Here is a 24,824-nt window from a genome sequence, read left to right as displayed (position 1 = left end):
AACCAACAGATTTTAAGTTATTATACATAAAACATGCAATAGAAGAATTCGTTTTTAACGATTTCGGATAGGATTCAGATATGTATAATAATCCATTTTTTTAAAATCTGCAATATTCTCTAAAAGATGATTGTTCTCTATTAATGTTTTTTATGTTTTTCAATTCAACTGGTTTATGGTCTAACTTTTTATAAGTTTCTACACTACGACATCCATCAAATGATATATTTTAACTTGTCTTTTATGATGTTGACCATAATCACGATGTTCTGGATTCGTTAAATGAGTTATTTTTGATGAAAATTCTAAAAATTGCCATTGTGATTTTGAAACTTGTGATTCTATATTTGTAATTCCATGAATTTGTTTAAAAGTCGACCATTGATATTTTCATAGGAGAAGCATGCATGTACCTAATGAAGTAGTAAGTAGATATCAATACTACAAAACTTTAAACCGTTGAGTTCTTGAAATCTTTTTACAAATTTATGTAACAGGGAATTAGCAGTGCTTATCTGATAAGGCAAAATTTTATTGCTGTTGAGAATACTAATTGCAGTTACTAGAAGTAAAAAATGTTGAAAATAATCAAGTCGCATAATATCTTTCATTATTGGAACAGCATAGTACAGTAGCCATCATTTTAACTCAGAGGCTTTCCAATTATCAGCTTGCTTCAAAGAACTAGGCATTCTATGTATGAATTTAGGATTTTTAACATTCAACAGTAAATTATTAATGACATCGACTATGGCACGTAAAGAAAAAGGTGATGAATTGGAAGGTGAATCAAACCACAGATAGATTAATTTTTCGTAACACCTTAAAAAACAGCATGTTAGAGTCTATTGCTGTGCCTCTAATATAGTTTGGCATAATAAGTTTTGAAAAAGTATGTCCCTTCATTCCATAAACGCCAGTTTGGTTTTTTTTAAGTCTTCCATTCAATTTATTTATTAATGCTAATTGAGAATAAGCTATATATCTCAGAAATGTACGGTGAGTAAAATTTTCTATATGTGGCCATACATGAATCGATCTACCAATAGGTAAATCAAACCTTCCTTCTTCGTATTCACATGATGGACATCCATATTTGCCATTTAATTGTGTCATACTCAGAAACAAACATTTAGCCGGAAGATCTCATGTAGAAAAACAGCTTTTATATTTACTGGTGTTGTTACATTTAATATTCTAATCTTTACACCCTCGTTGTATAATGATGCCAATTCTTCTGTAAATGATTCTTCAAAGTAATTTGGAGTTGGTTTTTCTTGACCAAACCATAATCCAGCCAATATAGTATTTTCTCGACGAACTCTGATATTGTAAGGTAATTCATTAATTTGTAAGTAAAAAAGCCATATACTTGATATACAGGATCAGTATCTTGCTTCTGTTTAAAACGATAAGTAGTTAATAAGTTATAGAGACAACATTTATTACATTTTCTTTAAAAACACAAAAAAATATATTCAATTTTAAGAAGACAGTATGCTGAGAAAAGTCAAGTAAAGGAAAATCAATAAGTAATGTCAGACCTGAAGGCATCAAGAGAAAACCCGAGCACGCAAGGTAGACAGACAGGTAAAGGAAGAAAGAGAAAGCGTGCGTAGGGGCAATTCAAGAAATCCGCACGAGGATAACCTGACTGAAGAAAATTTGGATATTCAAATTCACTAGATTGGCAGAAAGGACATTAAAGCTACCACCTCCAGTTTTTCAGAGGGCTTGGAACCCTGGTACAAATTTTTGAGCTGTAGTCTACTCCATATTTTCAACTTAGATTTGATTTTTGAGTGAAATTTATTCTCAGTAACTCTAAAATTTTCCTTCAATTTATAATTATTCAAGAGAAACAATTCTTTTAGAATTTTCTTCTTGAAGAGAATAATTCTTCTATCTACTCAAGTAAATTTATTTTTAAAGTCAACTCGACCAAAGAAATATTTTTTCTTTAAAATAATAAAAAGAATTTTTCAACTCGTCGAGAAAGATTTTGTAAAGAGAAATCCTTGAGCATTTCTCTTTATATAAACGTGAGCAAATGGGAGAAGTCGAAGTCTACGAGCAAGAGACAGAGAGAGGTGCAGCACGGCGAGGGAGCCCAAGCGGCTGGATCTTCAGGCAGCACTACAGCCTGCTACGCGCCAACTTGCTGAACAACGCTTCAACTTTCTGCTATCTATCAATTTCACCCTTGTAAAACAATTTCTATTCAACTAAAAGAACAACTCTATTTTGCATTTGTTGCACCATAGTGGTTTTTCAGCACTGATTACATTACCTATTTCTTTAATTTTCCATCTAAAATAAACTCTGCAAGATCTCAAGAAATTTTGGTGTCAAAAGTGGGATATTTTAAAGAAAAGCCCAGATGGAAATTAAAGAAATAATGTTGTAAATACTTCTTTCATATGCTATCTCGTTAGACTATTTCCGAACACGAGTATTGTAATTTGTTTTATATAATTTATATATTTAAAAGATAGAAATGGAGTTAAACTTAATTAAATGATTTATTTAAATATTTAGCAGAATGTGTAGTATTTTCGGTAGAATAAATTTTTTTTTCATGAAATCAAGAGTGTCTGTGATGACTAAGAGATTAGAAGTACAGCGTTTATTGATGACAAATGCCGGACATAATACAGCTGCAGGAGAAGGGAGATCAAGTTTTATTCCGCGAAATTTAAATTATGAATTTGAAGCTCCAGAGCGTGACCGGATTGAGTCAGAATTGCAAGAGGAACGAGAAAGGCAGAGGGTAATAGTAGAAGTAGAGTTGAGAAGAGAAGTTAACGAGATACGGAATATAGGAGATTATAATCGAGCAGAAATAGCAGTGCAGGATCAGGGACTTTCAGTCTCAATCAAATGTGCCCTTCAGGCAGTACCTGTATTTGATGTTAAGAAAGCCCCTGTTAGCCACTTTATTGAAGGATGTCAAGAGGCAAAAAGGATTGTACCCCCAGCAAACGAACGTTGGTTAGTGCAGGTGCTAAGGAATAAACTTAGAAGGTGAGCGCGACGGTGTATTCAAGGAGTTGATTTTGCGAATGTAGATGAGTTGATAAAGTATTTGAAAAAAATGTTTATGCCGACGAAAACATTATTTGAATAACAAGAAGAGCTCGGACGAATGGTACAAAAGGATGACGAGGGAATCTTGACATATGCAAACAAGGTGAAAGAGTTGAGTAGTAAGATAGAAGGAATATATCGTGCGAATAACCCAAATCAGGAAATAGACAGAGCGACGATTGATAACTTGCAAAGAAAATTTGTTAAGTGTTTTATTAAGGGATTGAAACCGCCGTATGAACAGCGAGTACCGCGAGATAAGAGTCTAGCAGAAACGATAGATTTGGCTATAGCTACTGAGAAAGAGTTGAGAGCGATAGAAAGTCTACGGGAAAATAGTCAAGAAGGAAATAGCGGAAAAGATAGAAGAGACTACAGAAAACAATTTAATACAGTGAATATTATTGAATCAAAGCCAGTAGTTTGTCAGTTATGTATCAAAAGAGGACATGAAGCGTCGAAGTGCTACAGTTCAAATAAGGGACAGGGCCCGTCCAGGGGCAAAGCTACCGATGGACAGACCACAGAGGCAAATAATTATAGGAGACAAAATTTTCATTGTGAAAATTGTAAAAGGAAGTCCTCAGAATTTTAGAAATGCACCACAAGGTCCACTTTGATAAAAAAAATTTTGAAAGGAATAGAGGCCCAGAGAGTGATCAGAATTTTTATAGAAGAAGAAATGGTCCCCAGAATCAGAGAAACAGCCAAACCCTCCCGCGATACGGCGCGACGCGGGGCTCGGGGCGAGTTGCGCGCCCAGTTCTGTCTATTCAGAAGACAGTAGAGATTCAGACACCAGCCCAAGATTTTCAAGAAGATTATGCTCTGTGGCCACAAATAAATTAAACTGTGATTATATGGCACCTACAATAATAATTAATAGTAAAGAAATTATTCGCCTATTAGAAGTTATGATTGATACGGGATGCGAAATTAGTTTAATGAAAGAAGGACTTGTGAAAGATGGTGCATATATTGATCGAAGTAAAATTTTGAAACTAAGAGGGATTACGTCAAGTCATGTAGATACAAAAGGAGAAATAGTATCTACCCTTGAGGAATTCCCAGTGGATTTTCAGTTGGTACCTGACAATTTTCCAATAGCCAGAGATGGAATTTTAGGGTCTGACTTTCTAGAAAGAAATAGTATTGATGTAATGTATTCAATTGTATGTTTAAGATGGGAAAATGTTTATTTACCTTTTCTACGTAAAGAAACAATTCTAGTTCCAGCGAGGACTCAACATGGATTTTATGTAAGGATAGCGAATCCCGTGGTAAAGGTAGATTACGTAAGGAAAATGGAAGTGAAGCCAGGAATAGAGTTTGGAGAAGCTGTAGTTACAAATCGAGAAGGAAAGGGTTACGTGTATAATTATAAATATACATGTAACCTATACAAGAGATCAAGGAGTGGAAGTGGTAGTGCCAACAATTGAATTAGAAGGAATCGCTCATTATAGAAGAGAAGAAGGAGAACCACCATGTCACTCTAATGTGAGATTTATTAAAGCAGATAAAGAAGATAGAGTAGAGGAAATTATGAAACTGGGAGATCTAAATGCAGAAGAGTTGGATAGTGTCAGAGAAAATTTAGAGAGACACTCGGATAGATATCACTTGCCAGGAGATGAGATTGGATGCACTGATGTGTTGGAACATAAGATCCCAACAACCGATGATATACCCATCAACACGAAGCAGTATCGCTATCCACCAATGTTAAAGGATGAAATAAACGCTCAGGTAGAGAATCTAATAAACGATGACATCGAACGACCTTCTTACTCACCGTACAATACATCTTTATGGATAGTCCCAAAAAAGCCAGATGCTAGTGGAAATAAAAGGTGGCGAATGGTCTTGGTCTTCTGGGCACTTAAGGAAAAAACCATAGGTGATGCTTTTCCAATACCACAGATCTGTGATATACTAGATCAAGTAGGAAGAGCATAATATTTTCCAATTTTTGATTTGGCAGCAGGATTTCACCAGATTAAAGTATGTAAAAAAGATAGACATAAAACTACATTTTCTACAGCCTTGGGGCATTTTGAGTTTAAAAGAATGCCTTTTGGGCTAAAAATGGCTACAGCAACATTTCAATGACTAATGCACAGTGTGTTAAGTGCATCGGCGTAGTAGCGATGGTGTATGTAGATGACATAATAGTTTTTGCAGAAAGTTTAGAAAAACACATGATAAAACTAGATAGACTAATGGGAAGATTGAGATCTGCAAACTTAAAATTGCAACCAGAGTGAAATATTACGGAATGAAGTCGCCTATCTAGGACATATAATAACTTCACAAGAAGTTAAACGAGATCCAAATAAAATAGTAGCAGTAAAAAATTTTCCTGTGCCAAAGAATTTAAAGAACATTAGACAATTCCTAGGATTAGTTAGATACTACAGAAGATACATCCATAAATTATCAGACATCGCTAAACCACTGACAAATTTTTTGAAGAAGAATTTATCCTTTAAATGGAAGCAAGAGCAACAGAAAGCATTTGAAAGGTTGAGAGATGAGTTGTGTGAGGAACCAGTGCTACAGTATCCAGATATGTCCATGCCGTTCATAGTAACAACAGATGCGTCAGGCTTTGCCATAGCAGGTATACTGAGTCAAGGACCTTTAGGCAAGGATAGACCGGGTCATACCGGTTGCATACACCTCGAAGATATTGAATGAAAATGAGAAGAAATATAGTACTTATGAGAAAGAGGCTCTGGCAATCTTGCATTCAGTACAGCAATTTAGGCCGTATTTAGATGGAAGAAAATTTACTTTGGTTACAAACCATAAGCCTGTGGTATGTTTACAAACAACCAAAGATCCAACTTCACGATTAACTAGGTGGAGATTAAAACTTGAAGAATGTGAATTCACTGTGGTTTATAAAACTGGCAAAACTAACGTCAACGCAGATGCACTTTTTAGGAATCCACTTTAAACCGAAGAGAATGTTGATAGTAGCTTGGAAAAGCAGGTTATGATGTTAACAAAATCTAAAGCTGCAGCAGAATTGAAGACAAAAACAACAGATCAAGTTAGCAAAACTCAACCGACTAAGGATATGGTATCAGGTGGAAGACGAAAGATTCCTAAGAAATAAACGACGAGACATGAAAGACGGGCACAGCCTCCCAGTAATAATCTGGACTTGGAAAAGAAATCTGAAGCTCATAGCTCCAAGAAAATGGAAAAAGTACCTCGTTATGCAACGCGATTCCAAGCAAAGAAAGCGCAGCAAGCATTAGGTGGGGAAGAGAAGAGTGGAAGAGGTCGCAGAGCACTAAGGGTAAAATAGAAGAAATGCCTCGAAAACGAAGGAGACGAAAAAGAATCTGATAAAGAGGATTCTGAATACACTACGCTGGGGGATGCCAGGTGTTTGGGAAGAAATAAGCATTGATGCTGATTCAGCATATTCAGAGGTCGAAGATCCCTATAAAAAAAAGTTTGGAGAGAAGATATTGAAAGTGAAGAGGAAAAAGGCATCGATAATAAACCAATGTGATCCAGAAAAGGATGATACGTCATAGAAACAAGAGATCGGATTTACATGTGCAAGGTAAATTATCTATCATTCCTCGATAAAAAAGTAGAACCACAAGATAAAGGATCTAAGAGACTGAAGGAGAGATCTTTACTACTTAGGTTTAAAATCTTAGAAAAAGGACGATGCAAACAATGAAGATTGGTAGAAAAACTCACATTGCAATCACAATAGGGAGAGATTATCAAGAAGATTTTAAATGGATAAAAGACTCACTGTTTGTATTGTTAAGAAAACTTAAACTAAAGGCAATAGCAATAGCTTTTAGTAAAAATATAAATAGAGTAGCATGGAAAGAGGTGTTCAAATACATTGAAGAAAATTTAGAAGAAACTAATACGATAATGCTAGTGTGTCTATGGAAGGTCAGGTATGTCCCAATGAATGAACGTACAATGGTCATAGAAGAGGCACACGCAACGCCAATAGGCCGTCATGTAGGAGTCACGAAAACATCGTAGGATCAGGTTAAGGCATTACTGGAAAGAAATGAAGATATACAAGATTATATAAGGAGTTGTGCATCGTGTCAAGTAAAAAAATTAAAGAGAGTAAAAACGAAGCAACCAATGCAAATTACTGATACACCTGAAGCAGCATTTGATAAGATTGTATTAGACATAGTAGAACCACTGCCAAAGACTGAAGAAGGGCATACACATATTTTAACAGTACAAGATTTATTAACAAAACTCATAATAGCTTTACCTTTATATAAAACAACCTCTGAGGAAATAGCCAAAGGATTAGTAAAAAGGTCACATCATTCTCTGATAGAGTATCTCAAGCAATGTACTGACAGGGAAACAGAAGATTAGGATGAATGGTTGGAATTAGCAACCTTTTTTTATAACACGAGTGTACATCATGAGACACAATATCAGCCCTTCCGATTAGTTTTTGGACGGCCAGCGAGATTACCATCAAATAAGGTAGAGGAGGAAGATGATGTACACACTTACGAAGATTATTTAATAGACTTAAAAACAAAGATATATGACTTGCAACAACAAGCGAAAGACTATTTAATTCAAGCCAAAGAAAAATCGAAGAAATATTATGACAGAAAAATCAACCAAGTAGAATTTAAATTAGGAGATTAGGTATGCTTAGCGGCAGGTAAAAAATTAGGGAAGTTAGAAAATCAATACGAAGGACCTTATAAGGTAGTAGAAGTAATGCCAGATGGTAATGTACGGGTACAGATATCAAATAAAATGAGAGTGATTCACCCAAATCAACTCATGATAAAAAGTATTGGTAGTTATGACAGCGATTAAAAGAAAATTGTTCTTTTAAATTTCTGTTTTTTCTACACTGAAAAAGGAGAATGGATCCGAGTATAGAAAGAATAAAAGTAGTGGCTCATGTAACAGGCTTCTATGATGAAAATGGAAGATTAGTACCAAAAAAGATTGCAGTGTTAGGAGTAGATGATAGAGTCATGGATTGTTGATCCACATTACGATTTCTTCGAGATGAGTCCAGAGGAGAGAGATAATTGTCAAATTAAGGAAGCTCTACTTGAGATAAAAAAGAGCCAACGAGGGTTAGAGTGGAGTCAAAGCTTGCAGAAACTGTCATAAATCTTGAATGAAGCTAGAGATATTTATGTGATGGGAGCTGAAGTAAAAAAAGTGATATTATATCATACTAGGAGGGAGGTAATGAATCTGCGTATCACACCTGATTTACCTATAGCAGAGGAAAGATGAGCCCATCATACTACTAGACGTAGGAGAGCTCGATGTGCCTTGAACACGGCTTTTTGAATAAGAAGCAGAATATTAAGAGAAAGAGTCTTAGTATAAATAAAGTTAGAAAATGATAGAGGCGATAGAGGTGAAGATGATGGGATATATGAGGACATGAAACCCTTGCTACCTATGAAAAGGATAACTAGATCTGCTGAAGATGTAATCATGAAGGGGTTTGTAGAGATGAGTGGGTTGAAGTATACTTATAGCGTGAAGAACAACAAGAGGCATAATGAGTATGACAAGTTACCATGCACGCCTAGAGCTGTGAAAGCACAGAAAGAAAAAGGTTATCAGAGAAAAGAGGTGAGCAATAAAGTGAAGGTATCTGCTACAGCAAGAACTGTAAAAGCGAAAGGAGCAAGGCTCTATGAGAGAAGAGAAGTGAATGAAAGAGCAAAGCGAGGAAGTATTAAATCGCTTCTAGCCTGGTTAGCAGGTCTAACAATATTTACGATGATGCAACCTTCATTGGCTATGCTAGGGTACGATTGTGCTTCGAAAAATATGAATGTAACGACACTTTCTTTATATGAAGTGGGAGAATGTCCACCGTACATGCCTGCTACAAATACAACAACGATGAGATTTCAACTACTACAGCAGAAAGAATATCAAAGTATTAGAGTGATACAATGTAAAAAAATAATTCTTCGGGTAGTCATGCATTGTGGAATGCACTCACACAGCTCAATAGTTAGAGCAGGAAACGTACAATATAGACAATATGTAAACCTTCCAACAGCAGAAATATATACCTAAAAGGATGTGGATAGATTTAGAGAACATGTGATGTTCCCAGTAGAAAGACCAGCCGTACTCAGCACAATAGCAAGGTCAGTAACTGGTCAACGAACTTATATGCAAGAAATATCTCTAGCAGGGTTATTGGACGGAAAATCATTAAAAAGGATAGCTAGAAGTACCTGGGAAAGGATATGGAGCTCGTTTATGGTCTTTGGGACAGCAAGTGCTGGGGTATTAGGATCCATTAAAAAAAGCCGAATGAAATAGTAGTAAGGGATCGAGAAGAACAGGTAGAAGCCCCACAAAGATGTAACGCTAGGGTTGCCCTTGAGCAGTACTATCCTAACCTCAGGGAAGTCCAACATAGGGCATACGTATAAAAATTAGTATATATATATATATATATATAATTTATTATATACTAATAAATATACTAATATATATTGTGACGATACTTTTCCACTGGGGTAGGTGTACTCAGTATTCACCTTCCTCCAGGACCCTAATTTATCAGCTAACATCCCTGGTTCGCTTATAATCATTATAAACGACGGGCGCCAAGTTATTTTTATCGCCAGAATAACTAAACTGGCAAAACTTACATCTTATCCCAAAAAACAACTTAAACCTAGACCAAAACTTACAACTAATCTTAAATCAAAATCCAACCAAACTCTCACAATTCTCAAAAATCTTAAAACTAATTACGGAATCTTAGACTAAACTTAATTAAGATGCTGCTGGTAAAGAGGTCCTGACAGGGGATCTCCTGGAGCTCAGTTATGTGGGTTGTGGAGAGAGGGTCAGGGCTGGCAATAATCCTCGGTTGAACCCCACAAAAGTATTCAAAATTGTTAAATAAACAAACTGGAGTTGAAGGCTCTTCTTTACTAATTATTTACATACCAATTATCAATTAAGGCTTAATTTGTTAAAACAAAATCAATTTTCTTATTCATTATCCAATTAACAAAAATCATAAATCATTCTGTAACGATTCTGCATCATCAATAAAGAAAAATATTTTATAAACAAATAATTCTAACTCGAATTCTGGAACAAGTTTTAAATAATTACCTATCGTTTCTAAAATTTAAATATTAATTAACCTTAATCTAACGGCTCTAATCTCAAATACACTGATTTTTATCTTATAAATGACTCTAAAACCCGAAGCAAAATCATCAATATCTCTTATAATTTAAACTATAACACTCTAAACTGAATTTATTAACTAACTAAATCACGAAAGCAAGCCAAGGGTGGAAGATTCCCTACATTTCATTATTCTACTTCTAAACTGTAACAAAACTACCAAAAATTACCAAATATCAGACTCAATACGACTTACAGAAGCTGCAGAGGATCCTTAGGTGTCGTAAACTGGTCTCGACACGTTCCTGGATATTCTGGAACCTCCTCTATGCATCAGGGACCTCCCTGTAGTCTGCCATAACTCTACTTGATTGTTTCTTCCTCCTGGGCCTGTTCTCGTCTTCAACCTCCAATAACCCTCGCCATCTTCAATCTTCGAACTCTAATTTCTAACTGCTTTCTTCGATTACCAGAATCGAACTGCTCTCGTCAATCACGCGATCTCTCCTAGATTTCATTGTGGAAGGGCGACTTAACCTAGGTGCTTCCTTGGAGGTGAGGTTGATCAGGCTTCCCCCACAAGGCCTGCAAACTTATACCTAATTCTTCAAACTAATTTCTCCACAAAATCTCCCAAAATGCCCATTCCACACCTCCATCTCTTCCATTGGAGTGCCATATGACTGGCCTGATCAAGTGATGATCACTCACAGGGCTAGAACGTCTTCTAGCATGGATCCTCTAACGGGTGGCACGTTTCATTTGGCCCTCATCTCCACGTTAGCGACCCACTTCTCATAATGGTTTCACAGCTCCTCAAATATTTCTTACTTCTCCTCTACTAGCTCCTCCTTATCCTATTGAGTCTTTTTCTACTACCAAAATTAAATACATAATCTTCCAACCTTGCTACCTCTCTTTACATTAATATTTCAAAATAAGTAATAACAAAAATAACTACAATTCATTAGATTAAAATAGTTCATAAACCAAACGTGAACCATCACTGTAACCATCGGTTAAATAGCCCCTGAGGACTCAAAATAATGAAATATGACGTGAACAATAGCTAGAGCAACCCAAATGGGCTACGATTAGCTTCCAATATTCATTAAATTATTCTTTAAGGTGTCAATGGGACGTTATCCCAAAAATAACGTCACAATATATACAGGGTGATATATATACATTGTAGGGAATCGATTCCCAAAAGGAAAATTAATTATTTTCCATAGTTTTTAAATAATTAAAGAAAAATAATTAGCGAACCGGTAGCCACCATTTGCGCGCGCCTGAGAAGAAGGCGTGGCCAAATGAAAGAAGGTAAAACAGAGTAGAAAACAGAGAACTAGAATACCAACATAGAAAAAATGTAAAAAAAAAAAAAATCGGAAGAGGGCGACACTGAAGAAAGTAATTTTATATTTTCAAACTCCAGTAGCGTAGGAATGAATAGCGAAAATGCAGTATAAGGGCATAGTAATTATTACATATCTTTTTGGTCACTATTACAGTTAAAGTAAAATAAATGATTACATGTAAATAATTAAATTCAAAAACATAATAAAATAAACATTAAACAATAATTAGATCCATATTTATTGTACATTTAAATAAATAAAGCAGCTGAGGTCAGACTTTGCATTCAAAAATTCAAACTTCGAACTCAGCGCTTAGTCATAAAATATTTGGTATCAATTATTTAATAATCATAATTAAATACATTAATAATATTTTATCAGTACGGAAGGAAAATCATATATTGATAACAATAAGGAAGAGAAGTATTCATCAAGATAGCTCAATCTGCTGCTGTTAGATCTAACAATGTTGAAAGTAAAGTACTTCTAACTTTGCGCTTAAACTTAAACTATTAAATATTAATTATTCAGCAACAATAATTAAATAAATTACTACTCATGAATTCGTTTATTTATTAATTAGAATTCATATAAATCCAGTTACAAGTCAGTCTGACTATTATTTGTTAGAGAAATTAATTGTTTAAACGTCAATATAATTGTTTAAACGTCAACAGACTAGCATTTTAAGAACGCTCATGTAATTCTACTTTTTAATAATAAATTACAAGTCGATGGCAGTTGATTAAAAATATCAGGGTAATATCAATTTGTTTATTGAACGATTTGAATTCATATAAATTCAGTAACAATATGTATATATATAGAAAGAGGTTGTGCTTATAAATTAATATTTATAATCATTAGTGGTGTGGTTCACGCTTTATATTTGCTGTTTGATGATTCGAGTTTAGTACTTGATTGTATTGGAATATTTTTTTTTGTTGTCTTAGTGAACTCTAGGTACACAAGGTATTAAACAAGAGCAGAGAAAGGAGTTGGGCATCATGACTAAGTTGGATATAGCTTTTGAAGCCACAGATAATGGCCAGGGAGGTTTTATGTGTAAGGATGATAATTGTCCCATCATCTTATTAAGCAAGGAGGCTAACAAACTCTTTAAGTCTAAGATACAGTACAGTGAGGATTTCAACCTGCATACAAGAAGCAGAATAGTAATAGCAAAGCTAAATGGTGAAATTTCCGTGGGAGAAGATTATAATATTCATCATGCTATGAGGAGAGCCGCGGATGTTTTAATTTGAAAGTTACCGATAATTAAGGAAGGGATGGACATAATACAAGGCAAAGTAGTAGTGGAGAACATGCTGGAACAGATAAGAGATCTATCTATGAACTGCCACCCAGTGTAAAAGGATGTGTGTACTTGAAAGAAAATTGCAATGGTACTAGACTAACAGAATGGTGCCGACAGAAGACTAAGAATATTATACCTCAATATTATGTCGTCGCGGTTCAGTAACTGCGTTAGTAGCTGTGTTCTGTGCAGTTGGAGAATTAGTACTATAAGTGAAGAAAGGTCTACTGATGTGCATAGAGCAGCTCAAGGAACCGCAAAGAAGCTGTTAGAGAGATTGCAGGGAGCAGAATTAAAAAGAAAGATAACGCAAAAGAAGAGGCAGGATACAGGGGAACAGGCTAGTAAAGGAGCTCTAAAGAAAAGTCAGGTGGCTACAGAAGAACCTGAACCAGGACCATCAAACTAAGCAGCTAAAGTAGAAACATTAGCAGGTGAATTATCGCAAGAAAAGAAGAAAAAGGAAACAGAATTGATAACATGGTTGAAGCAGAAGTTGAGTTATTATAATATAATACATTAAAACAAAGTAAGGACGTTCAGAGACAGTAAAATAAGGAATTACGGAGCACCCGAAATAGTCATGAGCTATCTAGGGGAGGGGATTTTCACCCACGAGTGCCGTATAAAAATCGGAGAACGAGACAAACTGAGCGTACTTAGTCTTATACTTGGTAACTCTGCCCTTATTATAACGGGACAGAGGCTAAGAGCCACCATCACCACTACCTCCTTATATGTCCACAATCAAGGCTATGCCTTGATGTGGAGTCCTTTACGGGTGTGTGTGTGTGTAGGAGAAAATATGTGTTAAGAGAGAATGTAATATGAAAGAATGGCGATGCAAATGCAAAATATATCTATAAAAGCTACCAAGTATCATGGCAGAAACGGTAGAAATAAAGGAGCAGATAAATAAATAAAAAATTAATTAAATAAATGAGTAAACATAATGAATGTAAACTTTGGCATACTTCCTAAATATTACACATGAACAAACAAATAAATCAGTAAACAAATGGATCCGAACCATGTTTACGATCGCACGCTGTCACCTCAGGAGGTCAGCTGGTCCCTGCCATAATGCTGGACTAATCGAGTGAGACAAGAACAAATATCAAAACATGCGGAGATTGAAAGCTGAAGCAGGGTAGTAAGGTTCTCTCGGGGCACAGACGATCTAGCGTGCCCCTACCCCCGAAAAGTTCTGAACTGCCTTGTTGTCATGTCGTAGGTCTCTTAAAAAAGCATGTTGATATTGAGTTCTTAACAACCCAAGCCACAGTCGTCGGCCAGTGCGGGGTGTAAGAATCTAGTCCACGAGGGTGGTTAGAAAATCGCACGCAGACCGCTTCCTGGGCGTCCATCGTTCTCCCGAAAATATTGTAAGACGATACTGCGAAGGTTATTCCATCTTACATATTTGATTGGTCGTGAACGAGGATTCACCCTTTAGTTTCCTAGTTTACAAAGGTGTTCCTCGAGACCCTGACCGGCCTCTCTACTGTGGCTCCTGTGATGTAGGCAAGGGAATATTTTTTTTTTCACTTTTTCTAAACAGCAATACGTACCTATAAAAGTACGCCATGGTACTTGTCCAAATTTCCTGTTTTTCTACTTTCACTATATCTACTTTGTTACTATTTTATCATAAATGTGTCATTTCCACACAGGAATGCACATAAACTAACTATCCTAGTTACTTTATGTTTTTCAGAACCAATACGTATCTCGATACAACACATATCACAGGGACTGCCACCCTTAAGGTAATAGCAAATATGGAATCAAGCGTAATTAAGAAAATATCCGCAAGTAAAACCGGCCCCACTCGGAGTTTGCGGCAGGGCCATTACTTACGCGTGAGGCCAGAAAGGCTGCAAGAGACAACTGGAATCCACACCAACAACTAGAATGGATCAAGAAGACGACCCTGGAACTTGGACACTTCAGCACCCGCAAAAGTCCGAAACGTTTGACAGGGTGTCCGGTTGGCCTCGCACGCGCTGCCTTCTGGCGCTCTCGCTAACAGTCGGTCTCCGAACCTGGCCACGTGCACGCGATCGCGATCGGTCCGTCCCTACCGCGCGTCGCGATACGAGCTTGCCCAGTCAAAGGAATGCCTTGCGCTCCTAAATCGATGCTCGAGTAAACCCGATAGGCAGGGTACTTCGAATCCGTAACTGCTCAGTGAGCCTTACCCGACCAAAAATGCGCACCCTCCCCCCCACCCCCCGGGCCCCGCATTTTAAGCATAGAAAAAGTATTTTTCGACCTCTCGCAATGGAAGGCTGTTGTCAGGGCTCGGCAGCGGGTAGGGTTATGTTTCACAACTAAACTCAATACTAAAATCATACTTTTTTCTACAGTTAATGGAGCTCCTTCATAAACTGGTTGATAATAAAAATAATTATTGTCCACATTGCCATCATCATCGTTCAATAAGTCATCATCATCATCGCTCAATACTACATCTCCTGCATCATTATTATAATCTTCAAATCTTCTGTTTTTATCAATAGTATTCTAATATATGATGTCTTCTTCGTTAGTATCAATATTTTTATCATTATTTTCATTATCACTCATATCTATATCACCGTTATGTATGACAAAGCTCAGCTCAGATACAACATCGTTTCGATCATCATGCTCTCCAATATGCTCTCTTTCTACAGGTAATACCATACATACAATACATTGTCGTCCAACACATTCAGGTTATTTTCTGATCTTGCTGGGTCTCCATCACTAAAAGAATTATTGTTGCAACAAAAAGTTATTAACATAATAATGTACATATATTAGGTTTCTAAAAACTACAATAGTTATGATAATAAAAACAAAAATTGAAATATTAATAATTGAAACATTTACTTACTCATTAGAGTGTTGAAGTTCTTATAAATTACGTATAAATTTCCATTGAACACTCCGTGATAGTTGTTAAATTTTTTACGCATTTTTATACAATACTGATAAAACAAATAGCCAATTTATGGAAAATAATTATGAAAATAGCATCAAACTCATCAAACATACACATTCAATTACTATAGATTTTATCATAATATTTTTGACGTCTGTATATACTTTACTGTATATGTTCTCTGGCGTGAATGCATAGCTAATCGTGATGATTCAAACCTCATACAGTTCCAAATTAACTAAGCTACCTAGATGGCGTTCAATATAGAAGTAGAGAAGGAAGTATTGGCTGCAGATATGATATCACGTACCAGTTAACCAATGAATGAATACTTTACTGTATCGTTTGAACGACAGAAACAGACTTGTTAGAAGATGCTGTGTAATAATGTGAATATAAATTCGTTATTTTTTGTGATTGTCTTTTTCGAAAATGGGTCGATATTCTAATCGTGCTATTAAATTATTATAAATTATATGCTGATTATAAATTTGCAAGTTTTTTGAATGAATGTTGATAATTTCTACTCGATTTAGATGACTTTGATGAACTGAGCAAGAAACTTGTAAATAATGAAGGACAATTTATCGATCAGTCTCAAAAAGCTTTCACTAGCGATGTAATGTCCAAGCGATCGGCATTTCGTGTGCAAAATTCTATTGATAATAAAGGAAAAAAACCAAGTTCCCTAGATGCTGAACGAGAAATAGCCATGGAAAATTCTATCTTTTGTAGAAGTTCAGGAGTGTCTAAGAAAACGATTTTGAAAACGAAAAATAAAAATATCAACGAAGAAAACTGCAGATATAATGGAAATTATCACAGTGATATGAGTTCTAGTTACGACGAAGAAGGAATAAGATATCGAAATAAAAATATCGTCAGAAAATTTGCACCAGATCGATGTTCAACAATTCAAAATAAGGAAAATCGGAATGTGGAAAAAATATCAACACACGAACCAGTTCGTACTAAAAATCGCAAAGACCAGATTAAAGAAAGAGAAAAAAAGCTCTAGATGAAATAGAAAACATTCTTCCATATGATTTAGACGAAGTAGATTCGGCAATATTAATTGGCGAAGCTAGAAAAACTAATTCTAAAAAATTTAAGGTATCATTTCATCAAGAAAAAGATGAACCACCAGACGATTAAAGAGATTCTGAGTTTAGAAGAGTCGAATCTGATGAAGGGGACCAATACATGAAATCTCATTCTCTATTCATTGTACCCGATGGTAAATCTTATTCATTAATTATGTTTTAAATGTCATAAGTTGAAATGATTGGGTATTAACAATATCTATAACTGCAGTCACTTTAGAAATGATTGAATGGCATGAACGTTTGTTAGCGTCAATGAAATATTCGTATGATCGTCAAGTCAAATCTGATTTACGCATTCATCTAGAAAAAGTAAGATATAACTTGTGAAAATGTATACATCTATACAATGTATGAATACTGAAAACTTATTCAATTTTACAGATTACGAAAGAACTATCGATTTCTGGAGAAGGTAAAGTTGAAGTTTTTAAAAACGCGAAAGTATTTGTACCTAAGGGAAGATTTAATGTCATTCGTATGAATTTTGAAAATCACAATGGCTGGAAAGAATTAGTAACAGAAATTTTAGTTCAAGTATACGGTAAATATTTGCAATATTTGAATGCTAAAGATCTTACAGGAGCTACAGGAATTAATCAAAATTTATCTTGCGCTATATATCGTAAGTAACAAACAATCTGATTTAACAAGTTTCTTCCTTGAATTACTTTAAATTAATATGGGATCAAATTTTTTTGCAGAACTCATCATAAATTCTAAATTACATGAAAAAATAGCTCACAAGGATTTTGTTAAAGATATCAACAAAGGTACTGCTAATCGAAAACCATTCAAAAAAGAAACTGATATAAATAAAACGTATGTATAAAAATGTATTACTTTGTATGTTCTCAGTAATAGTATTTTTTTATAACAGTTATAGTAATTGATGAATATTTTGGTGACAAAAAAAAAGAAAAATTTCAGAAGTGCATACTATTGATGATAATAATGCTTCTCCAAAAAGACCAAAAAATAAATCTAACTAGATTCATAGTGATACGCTGACAACAACTGAAATACATCGATCAGGAAAATATAACTATTGTTCTCCACAACAGCCGAATCAAAATTCTAGTAATAGTATAGTTACTGTAGCTACGATTGAAACTCCTCCTTAATATACTAATATATAATATTAAATACGTCATCAACATATTTATGGTATTACATGTTACTCCTTAAGTACCACTATATATATATATATATTTTATATATATATATATATATATATATATATATATATATATATATATATATATGTTTGTATTTTACATTTCATTTAAATAAATTGCAAAAATTTCCTTAAAATAACTCATAGAGCAATTATTTTGTTTATTAAAAGATTACAATGACAGATGAAAATGATTATTTGTAAATTTGTTAAACTATTAGAGTTTCTACTTATTCTGATAATTTTAATTAAAAAAATTTGAGGCGTTTATAATTTAATGTATACAAAATAACATTAAGCTCTAATAGTTTAAAAAATTTGCAATTGATCTTTTTCGTCTATCATTGTCATTTAAACCTGCATTTATAAAATAAAAAAATCAGAACGAAATACGGATTACAGATCAGCTGGTCGAGAATATAGTCAGTATTAAATCATTTTTATTCAAGGTCTTATTCAGTTCTGATTTGTTGCGTATTCAGTATACGATCAGAATCTGTAAGTACCGATTAAATACTGTTAATCAGAATAAAATGAGACCTTAAAAAGACTAAAATAAGAATTAATTTTTTGACTCGGGCACAGCTATAGAAACGAATGCAACTATGTTTAATTAAAAGTATTTTTTGAAATGTGTAAGTTGCTGTCCCTCAGAACCAACGGTCCGATCCGAGTTGATTTCTTCAAATCTCTTCTAACAGTGTCTTATTCTTTTAAATCATTCATATATAAATATATAAAACTTAGTTCTATTAATAAATATCAAATTTTATTAAATACATAAATAAACTTTCTAGGAATTTTTACTAGTCAATTTAGAGTAAATTTTACTAGCCGAAAAAATTAAAAATTAGCAATTTTTTTTAGTGCAAATAGCTAAAAAACTTAAGAAAAAGTACTAGTTTGGGTGGTAAAAATTTCTAGAAAAAAATTTATAAATTCAGGAATTTACTTTCTATTAAATATATCGATTAAATATAATTATACCTACATCAAAGGATTATTTTATACTTTCAGATGTTTTCACTCTACTACGCTGGAACACGCCTGTTTGCGTAATTTTATAACTTAATCTTTTTTCATTTTTCTTGACCATGTTTTTATCTGAAAATCGGTCTACTCCAGTTATATGATGGTTAATCGCGATTATTGGAAGATGAGTACAATACTTTGTTTATTGCACTACGGAGTCCTACATTAAATATTATTTGTTGACTGTTATAAATTTTTTTCTAGAAATTTTTACCAGTCTGCATAGGACTTTTTACTACTTTTTGGTAACTTTTACCAGCTAAACTAGTCCTTTTTTCTAAGTTTTTTAGCTATTTTTAATTAAAAAAAAATTGCTAACTTCTAACTTTTTTGGCTAGTAAAATTTACTCTGAATTAACTAGTAAAAATTTCTAGAAAATTTTTTCCATGTAGGAATATTATTGACTTATAATTTCCTATAGAATAATACAGAACCCTATTCGATTCATTAATAGTCTAGTAGCCGTGTGAATTTATCGTGAATTAATTATAAAATGATAATAAAAATTTGTTGGTTACATATTATTGTCGGGGATGATAAGGAGGGTATTTGTGCAAATTTTTACTATTCGGAAACAATAATTACAATTGTTTATTGAGTGTCAAAGTTTGGCAAATTGCGTTTATTCACCTTTCACCGCTTACGCAGCGAGAACAGTAAGAGATATTAAAAAAAATTAACATCTTTTTTGTAGAAAATCGAATTCTTTACAAAAAAATCCGCGAGAGCAGTTGTCAATCGTAGACAGGTAAAAATGTACAGCGCTGCGGAAGCGCGCTGAAAATCGAGCATTTTGGGCGATCCGACAGAATATGCCGTTAAGCGCCTTTTTAATTACCATTTTAAAAAAAAATATTTCCAATATTACAAAAAAATTGGAACAGTTCTAGAATGTTCAGGATCGTTTTCTAAACATTTTCCAATTGAAATTATAGAAAAAAATTTTTTGATTTTTTATAGTATTTAAAGCGTTTTTCTTCTTTTTTTCGTGAACTTTGCACCCTTATATTTTTTCAGTTTAAGGGCAAATTTTATAGCAAATTTAGAAGCAGATATAATTTTTCCCGCTCTAAAAAATGGCTATCTCAGTTTTTCAAAAAAAATTTTTTTTTAACATTGAAAAAATCTAAATATTACTTTTGGATTCTTTCACTTTTATTTTGACGATTTAATTATTTTTTAATCAAAAAAACATGTAAAGCAAAGTTTCATATCTTCATGTGAAGAGTATGAAACGATTTTTTTAACATTTATTTTAGCATTTGTTATAGATAAATTTTATGAACAAATACGTAATTTTTAATCAATCACAATTTTTTTTAAATTTAATTTGTAGTCTTTTCATAAACAATTATCACCAAAATGTTGTATCTATCAAAAATTCACTAGTAGTATAGGAATTTTCAATTGTTTATAAAAAAAATAGTTCCAATAACAATTATGGTTATTGGGAAATTAATTTTTTAATAATAAACGATGCTCTTGCAAATAATGCATCTAGAAAAATTATAACATTTTTAACTTTCCAGTGGAAAGTTATAGTAATGGGTCCGATTTTGCGAATCCCGAATTTTGACATATTTCCACGTTTTAAGGTCCCCAGAGTCGAATACGATCGTTTTTCAGTGGACGTCTGTGTGTGTGTATGTACGTATGTGCGTGGGTGCGTATGTGCGTTCGGAATTATTTTTCGCCTCGATTATCTCGAGAAGAAAAAATGATATCGATGTGGGACCAACTGCATTCGACGAGTAATTATGTAACTTAGAACCGATTAAATTTTCAGCAAAATCGGTCCAGCCATTTTTTTGCCGAACCGAAAAACTAGCAAAAATGGAAAACGACCTGAATTTTGCAATTTATAAATTATACCATTTTTTAGACAAAATTTCAAAATCTTTAAAAAGTGTGAATATTGAATGATTAGAATACTAGCATGAAAATATGATGGCAGTATTTCATGAAAAAAAAAAATTAAAAAAAAAAACAGCAATGAAAGAATTTTAAACTCGTGTCAGGATTGAGAAAACAGCAATAAACACGCTATAATAGATAGTAATTGTTAATAATATGGAATTTTGTCCATAACAATTGAACATTGTTACTAACAAATGATTATTGATCATGGTAATATTTAAATAAAAAATTTTAAATTGTTATAAACAATAAAAATAGGGATCCATGCTATATATGTACTTTTAACACATAATTTTTTCTTTTACTAAAAAAATATTACCAATCGTATGACATAAATGAAAACATACTTTTTTCGTGTATAACAATGAAATTTGTCGTAAATAATGAATAAAAGGATCGATGAGGTATATTTGAATTCTTCTAACGCATAATTTTTTCTTTTACTGAAATGAAGTAACTAACCATATCAAATGAATAGAAACACACTCATTTCCTTTATAACAATTCCATTTGTTATAAAGAATGGAAACGGGTTCTACTCGGAGTATTTTTTCACTTTTTCCACTGGGAAGTTGGTCGTGTGGACCTTTCGGGTCGCACCCAAACCACTGCAGAGCACTGATATTTTTTAAATTGTTATTTGAACAATTGTTTTTGTTGTAAATAATTGATTTTTTTTATTAATTTTCTCAACCTCGACTGAAGCTCCTGTCAATAATGAAGCTTTAGCCGCGAATAACTTTTTATCTATGCTAGATATGAAACAAAAAGATCAGTACTTTTTTTCATTAAAATTTCATTCTGAACAACTTTTATTTGAAACTTTTTTCTGTATCTACATTGGAAATCGAGAAATTCGTGATTGAGGGGGGGGGGCGTCGCGACTTACTCCCCTCTATGAGTGCCAAAGATTTTTAACCTATTCTATCGTGTTTCTCACGAAATTTCCGATCTAGTGACCTATAACTCAAAAGTTTGGCCTTCGAAAATGGAAATTATCTTATTTCCCTCATTTGACTGGACTAATTCCTTTAATAAATCGAATAGGGTTCTGTAGTATTCTATTTGAAATTCTAAGTCAATAATATTCCTATTAATTTTTTCAATCCTATCAAGAAACTGAATAGGATTTAGCGCACCTCAATGAGACGACTCAATACGATTTAGGAGATTTGTATAGGAAAAAAACCTCCAATAGGATTCAATAGGAAATGATGCAGTTTTCTTATTGAACCTTTTTTCCTACAAAGATTGTTCGAGTAGGGAACAGTCACGCGATCTTAATAGCGGCATTCTCCATAAAATAATTGTTTCTTGAATACAAAAATCAGTGAATATACTTGTATATTGGCTGATACATTAGTTATTCCTTGACACCTTGGAATTATTTAGGGAAAAACCAAAATAAAGCCCAGCCTTAATGAGTTCAAGGTAAATCTCATCCTACTTACTTGCAATATACCTCGTACTTGGCCACTTCTAGTTTCAACAATACGTGATGCATAACGTGGTCCAGCTAATGTTTCGAGTTTTATAAATGCCAGTATCAATAACAGCCAACTTGTTTTCACAGAGAAATATTTAAATTCAAGTACTTTCAACATTTGATCCAACGGCTGTTTTCTGACCGTTGGTTGTTGCTCTTCGAACATGACAACATAGAATTTTGGCCGCTGTCACCACCAACATTACGTGTATGCAAATTGAAAAATACTACCGTCACCTCACAGGTTCCATCCATGAGATTTACATATTGTTACATGAGATTGATGTACCAAATTATGATTTTATTCCTTAAATGTGTAGAAACTAAAGAAAATCTTGTTGATGAATAAAAAAATTTTTTCTTAATTGATGCACCTATAAAAGATGAAATTGATGTATATAAATATCCACTCCTTTATCTCTAGAATAATTATACATTTTATAATGTTATCATTATTATATTATTGGAAATTTTTAAATTGTAAAATTAATTTTTTGTCAAGTTTTTACTAATTTCATAAAGACAATTTCAATCCATGCATCAGTTACCTTAAACTTTAGAAGTGAAATCGAAGACAACACATGCAATCATTGAGTTACATAAAAAAATTTGAATGATAAAGTGACGATAGACATCGTAAATTTATTCCGCAACAATATTGCGGGTCAGAATCTTTTTTCACTAATCATAGTTTATTTATAAAAATATATCATTATACTACTACAGCTTTTGATTACATTCTTAACTCTCTCTTCCACGAAATATCATTCCAGCGTAGATTACTGTAGTATTTTATAATATCGAATAGATTCGGATGATAATAGAATTGTAACTACTTTTCCAGAAGATAAGTTATTTTTGAGAGCATATCTGTATGCGTATATATCGTATTTACCAAATATGTTTCTTAGTTTCAAAAACTAACACGCAGTTTAAGAAATTATTCGACACAACATCAACTCGCTCAATATCTACTCTGGCAGTAGCGTAGACACAAAAACTGGAATACGGTCTTTCTATTGAACTATACTTAACCCGTAGATAATATAACTTCTTTTAGGTTAATCAGAGAAGTCACGTTACGATTGTTTTTAGATAACTGCCTATAAACAACATAAGTATATCACGCAACTTTCGATTTTCATGTTATTATCAGTAATGTATCCTTAAGGAGAAGGCTACATACGTTAGGTTTTGTACGCATGCACATTGATTTCAAATGAGAATAATGCATATTGAATATGTAATCTCATCAAAAACAGCCCTCTCATTCTAGGCTGTACAAAATTGTGCGCCAAGCATAAATAACGACAATGATAAAATTACAAGAAGTCCTAAAATCATTAAAGGCCAATTGTTTAAATCTAAGGATCAAAAATGTTAAGATTTTATAGAAGCATGAAATTTTGAAAATATTCAAGCTAATTAATAAATAACAGTCACACTAAGTTTTTGGTTCTTACGTTGATCATGTCATAATACAAATAATAACAATTTATGAAACATAATAAATTTGTTGATTTTAGTAATTTTATCACTTAAGCAGATTATTTTGAATATGACCCATAATTAAAAAATTCATGATTTGAAATTTTATTCTAAAAAAAATCTGTCTCAATCGGTAATAACTCTTATGGTATACGGAAGGCATTAATAAGGCCGAGTGTACTCCTGCATCTCAAGTGGGATCAACATATAACAATCATCGCAATCAGACATCTATAACTTTACAAGCTACTTGTGATTCACAAAAAATATTTTTAGATTGTTTTACAGATGTCCCTTGTAAATGTCATGATTCGCGAATTTTCAAATTATCATTTATAGATCCTTTCGTTCATTAACTTAGCGATAATTTTCATGTTATAGGTAATGGAGCATATGTAAAAAAATAATCACCCTATATCGTGACTATGGTTACTTATCTAGAATAAAACAATCTTACAATCATGAATTGTCTGCAACTCGCGTAAAAATTAAAAACAGCTTTGGTCTTTTAAAAAGTCGTTTCCGTCATCTAATCAGAATAATTTTTCTGACAGCGCTAACGGAACTTTTCACTGGGAACAAAATTTGGCTAATTCAAAGAATTCTTTTTTATCAATACAAGAAACTTGGAATACTTCTAAGATATAATTTTCTTCGATCTTATAATATTTGTAATTAAAAACACATTTTGTCATGTGATTCAATGTTACGACAAGTTAAAAACGAATGATATTCTATTCATTTCTTGTTACAATTCT

The 24,824-nt window shown here is 33.4% G+C and overlaps 1 protein-coding gene across 2 annotated transcripts in view; it reads right to left on the bottom strand.

Moving 5' to 3' along the window:
• LOC118071034 (neuroligin-1-like) overlaps positions 1-23,722 on the bottom strand; it is a 267,425-nt gene extending 243,703 nt beyond the window's left edge. For both annotated transcript variants that reach the window (XM_035089972.1, XM_035089974.1), the window contains exons 1-2: positions 23,127-23,722; positions 22,544-22,952 (exon numbers count right to left, since the gene is read on the bottom strand). In XM_035089972.1, the coding sequence (XP_034945863.1) occupies positions 22,544-22,744 (201 nt within the window). In that variant the 5' untranslated portion in view covers positions 22,745-22,952; positions 23,127-23,722. The remainder of the gene's footprint in view (positions 1-22,543; positions 22,953-23,126) is intronic.
• Between the last annotated feature and the right edge of the window lie 1,102 nt (positions 23,723-24,824).

The sequence above is a fragment of the Chelonus insularis genome, unplaced genomic scaffold (assembly GCF_013357705.1).
Source record: "Chelonus insularis isolate UGA/USDA-ARS -01 unplaced genomic scaffold, ASM1335770v1 contig_71_pilon, whole genome shotgun sequence".
Lineage (NCBI taxonomy): Eukaryota > Metazoa > Arthropoda > Insecta > Hymenoptera > Braconidae > Chelonus > Chelonus insularis.
This window is presented reverse-complemented; position numbering and strand designations above follow the sequence as displayed.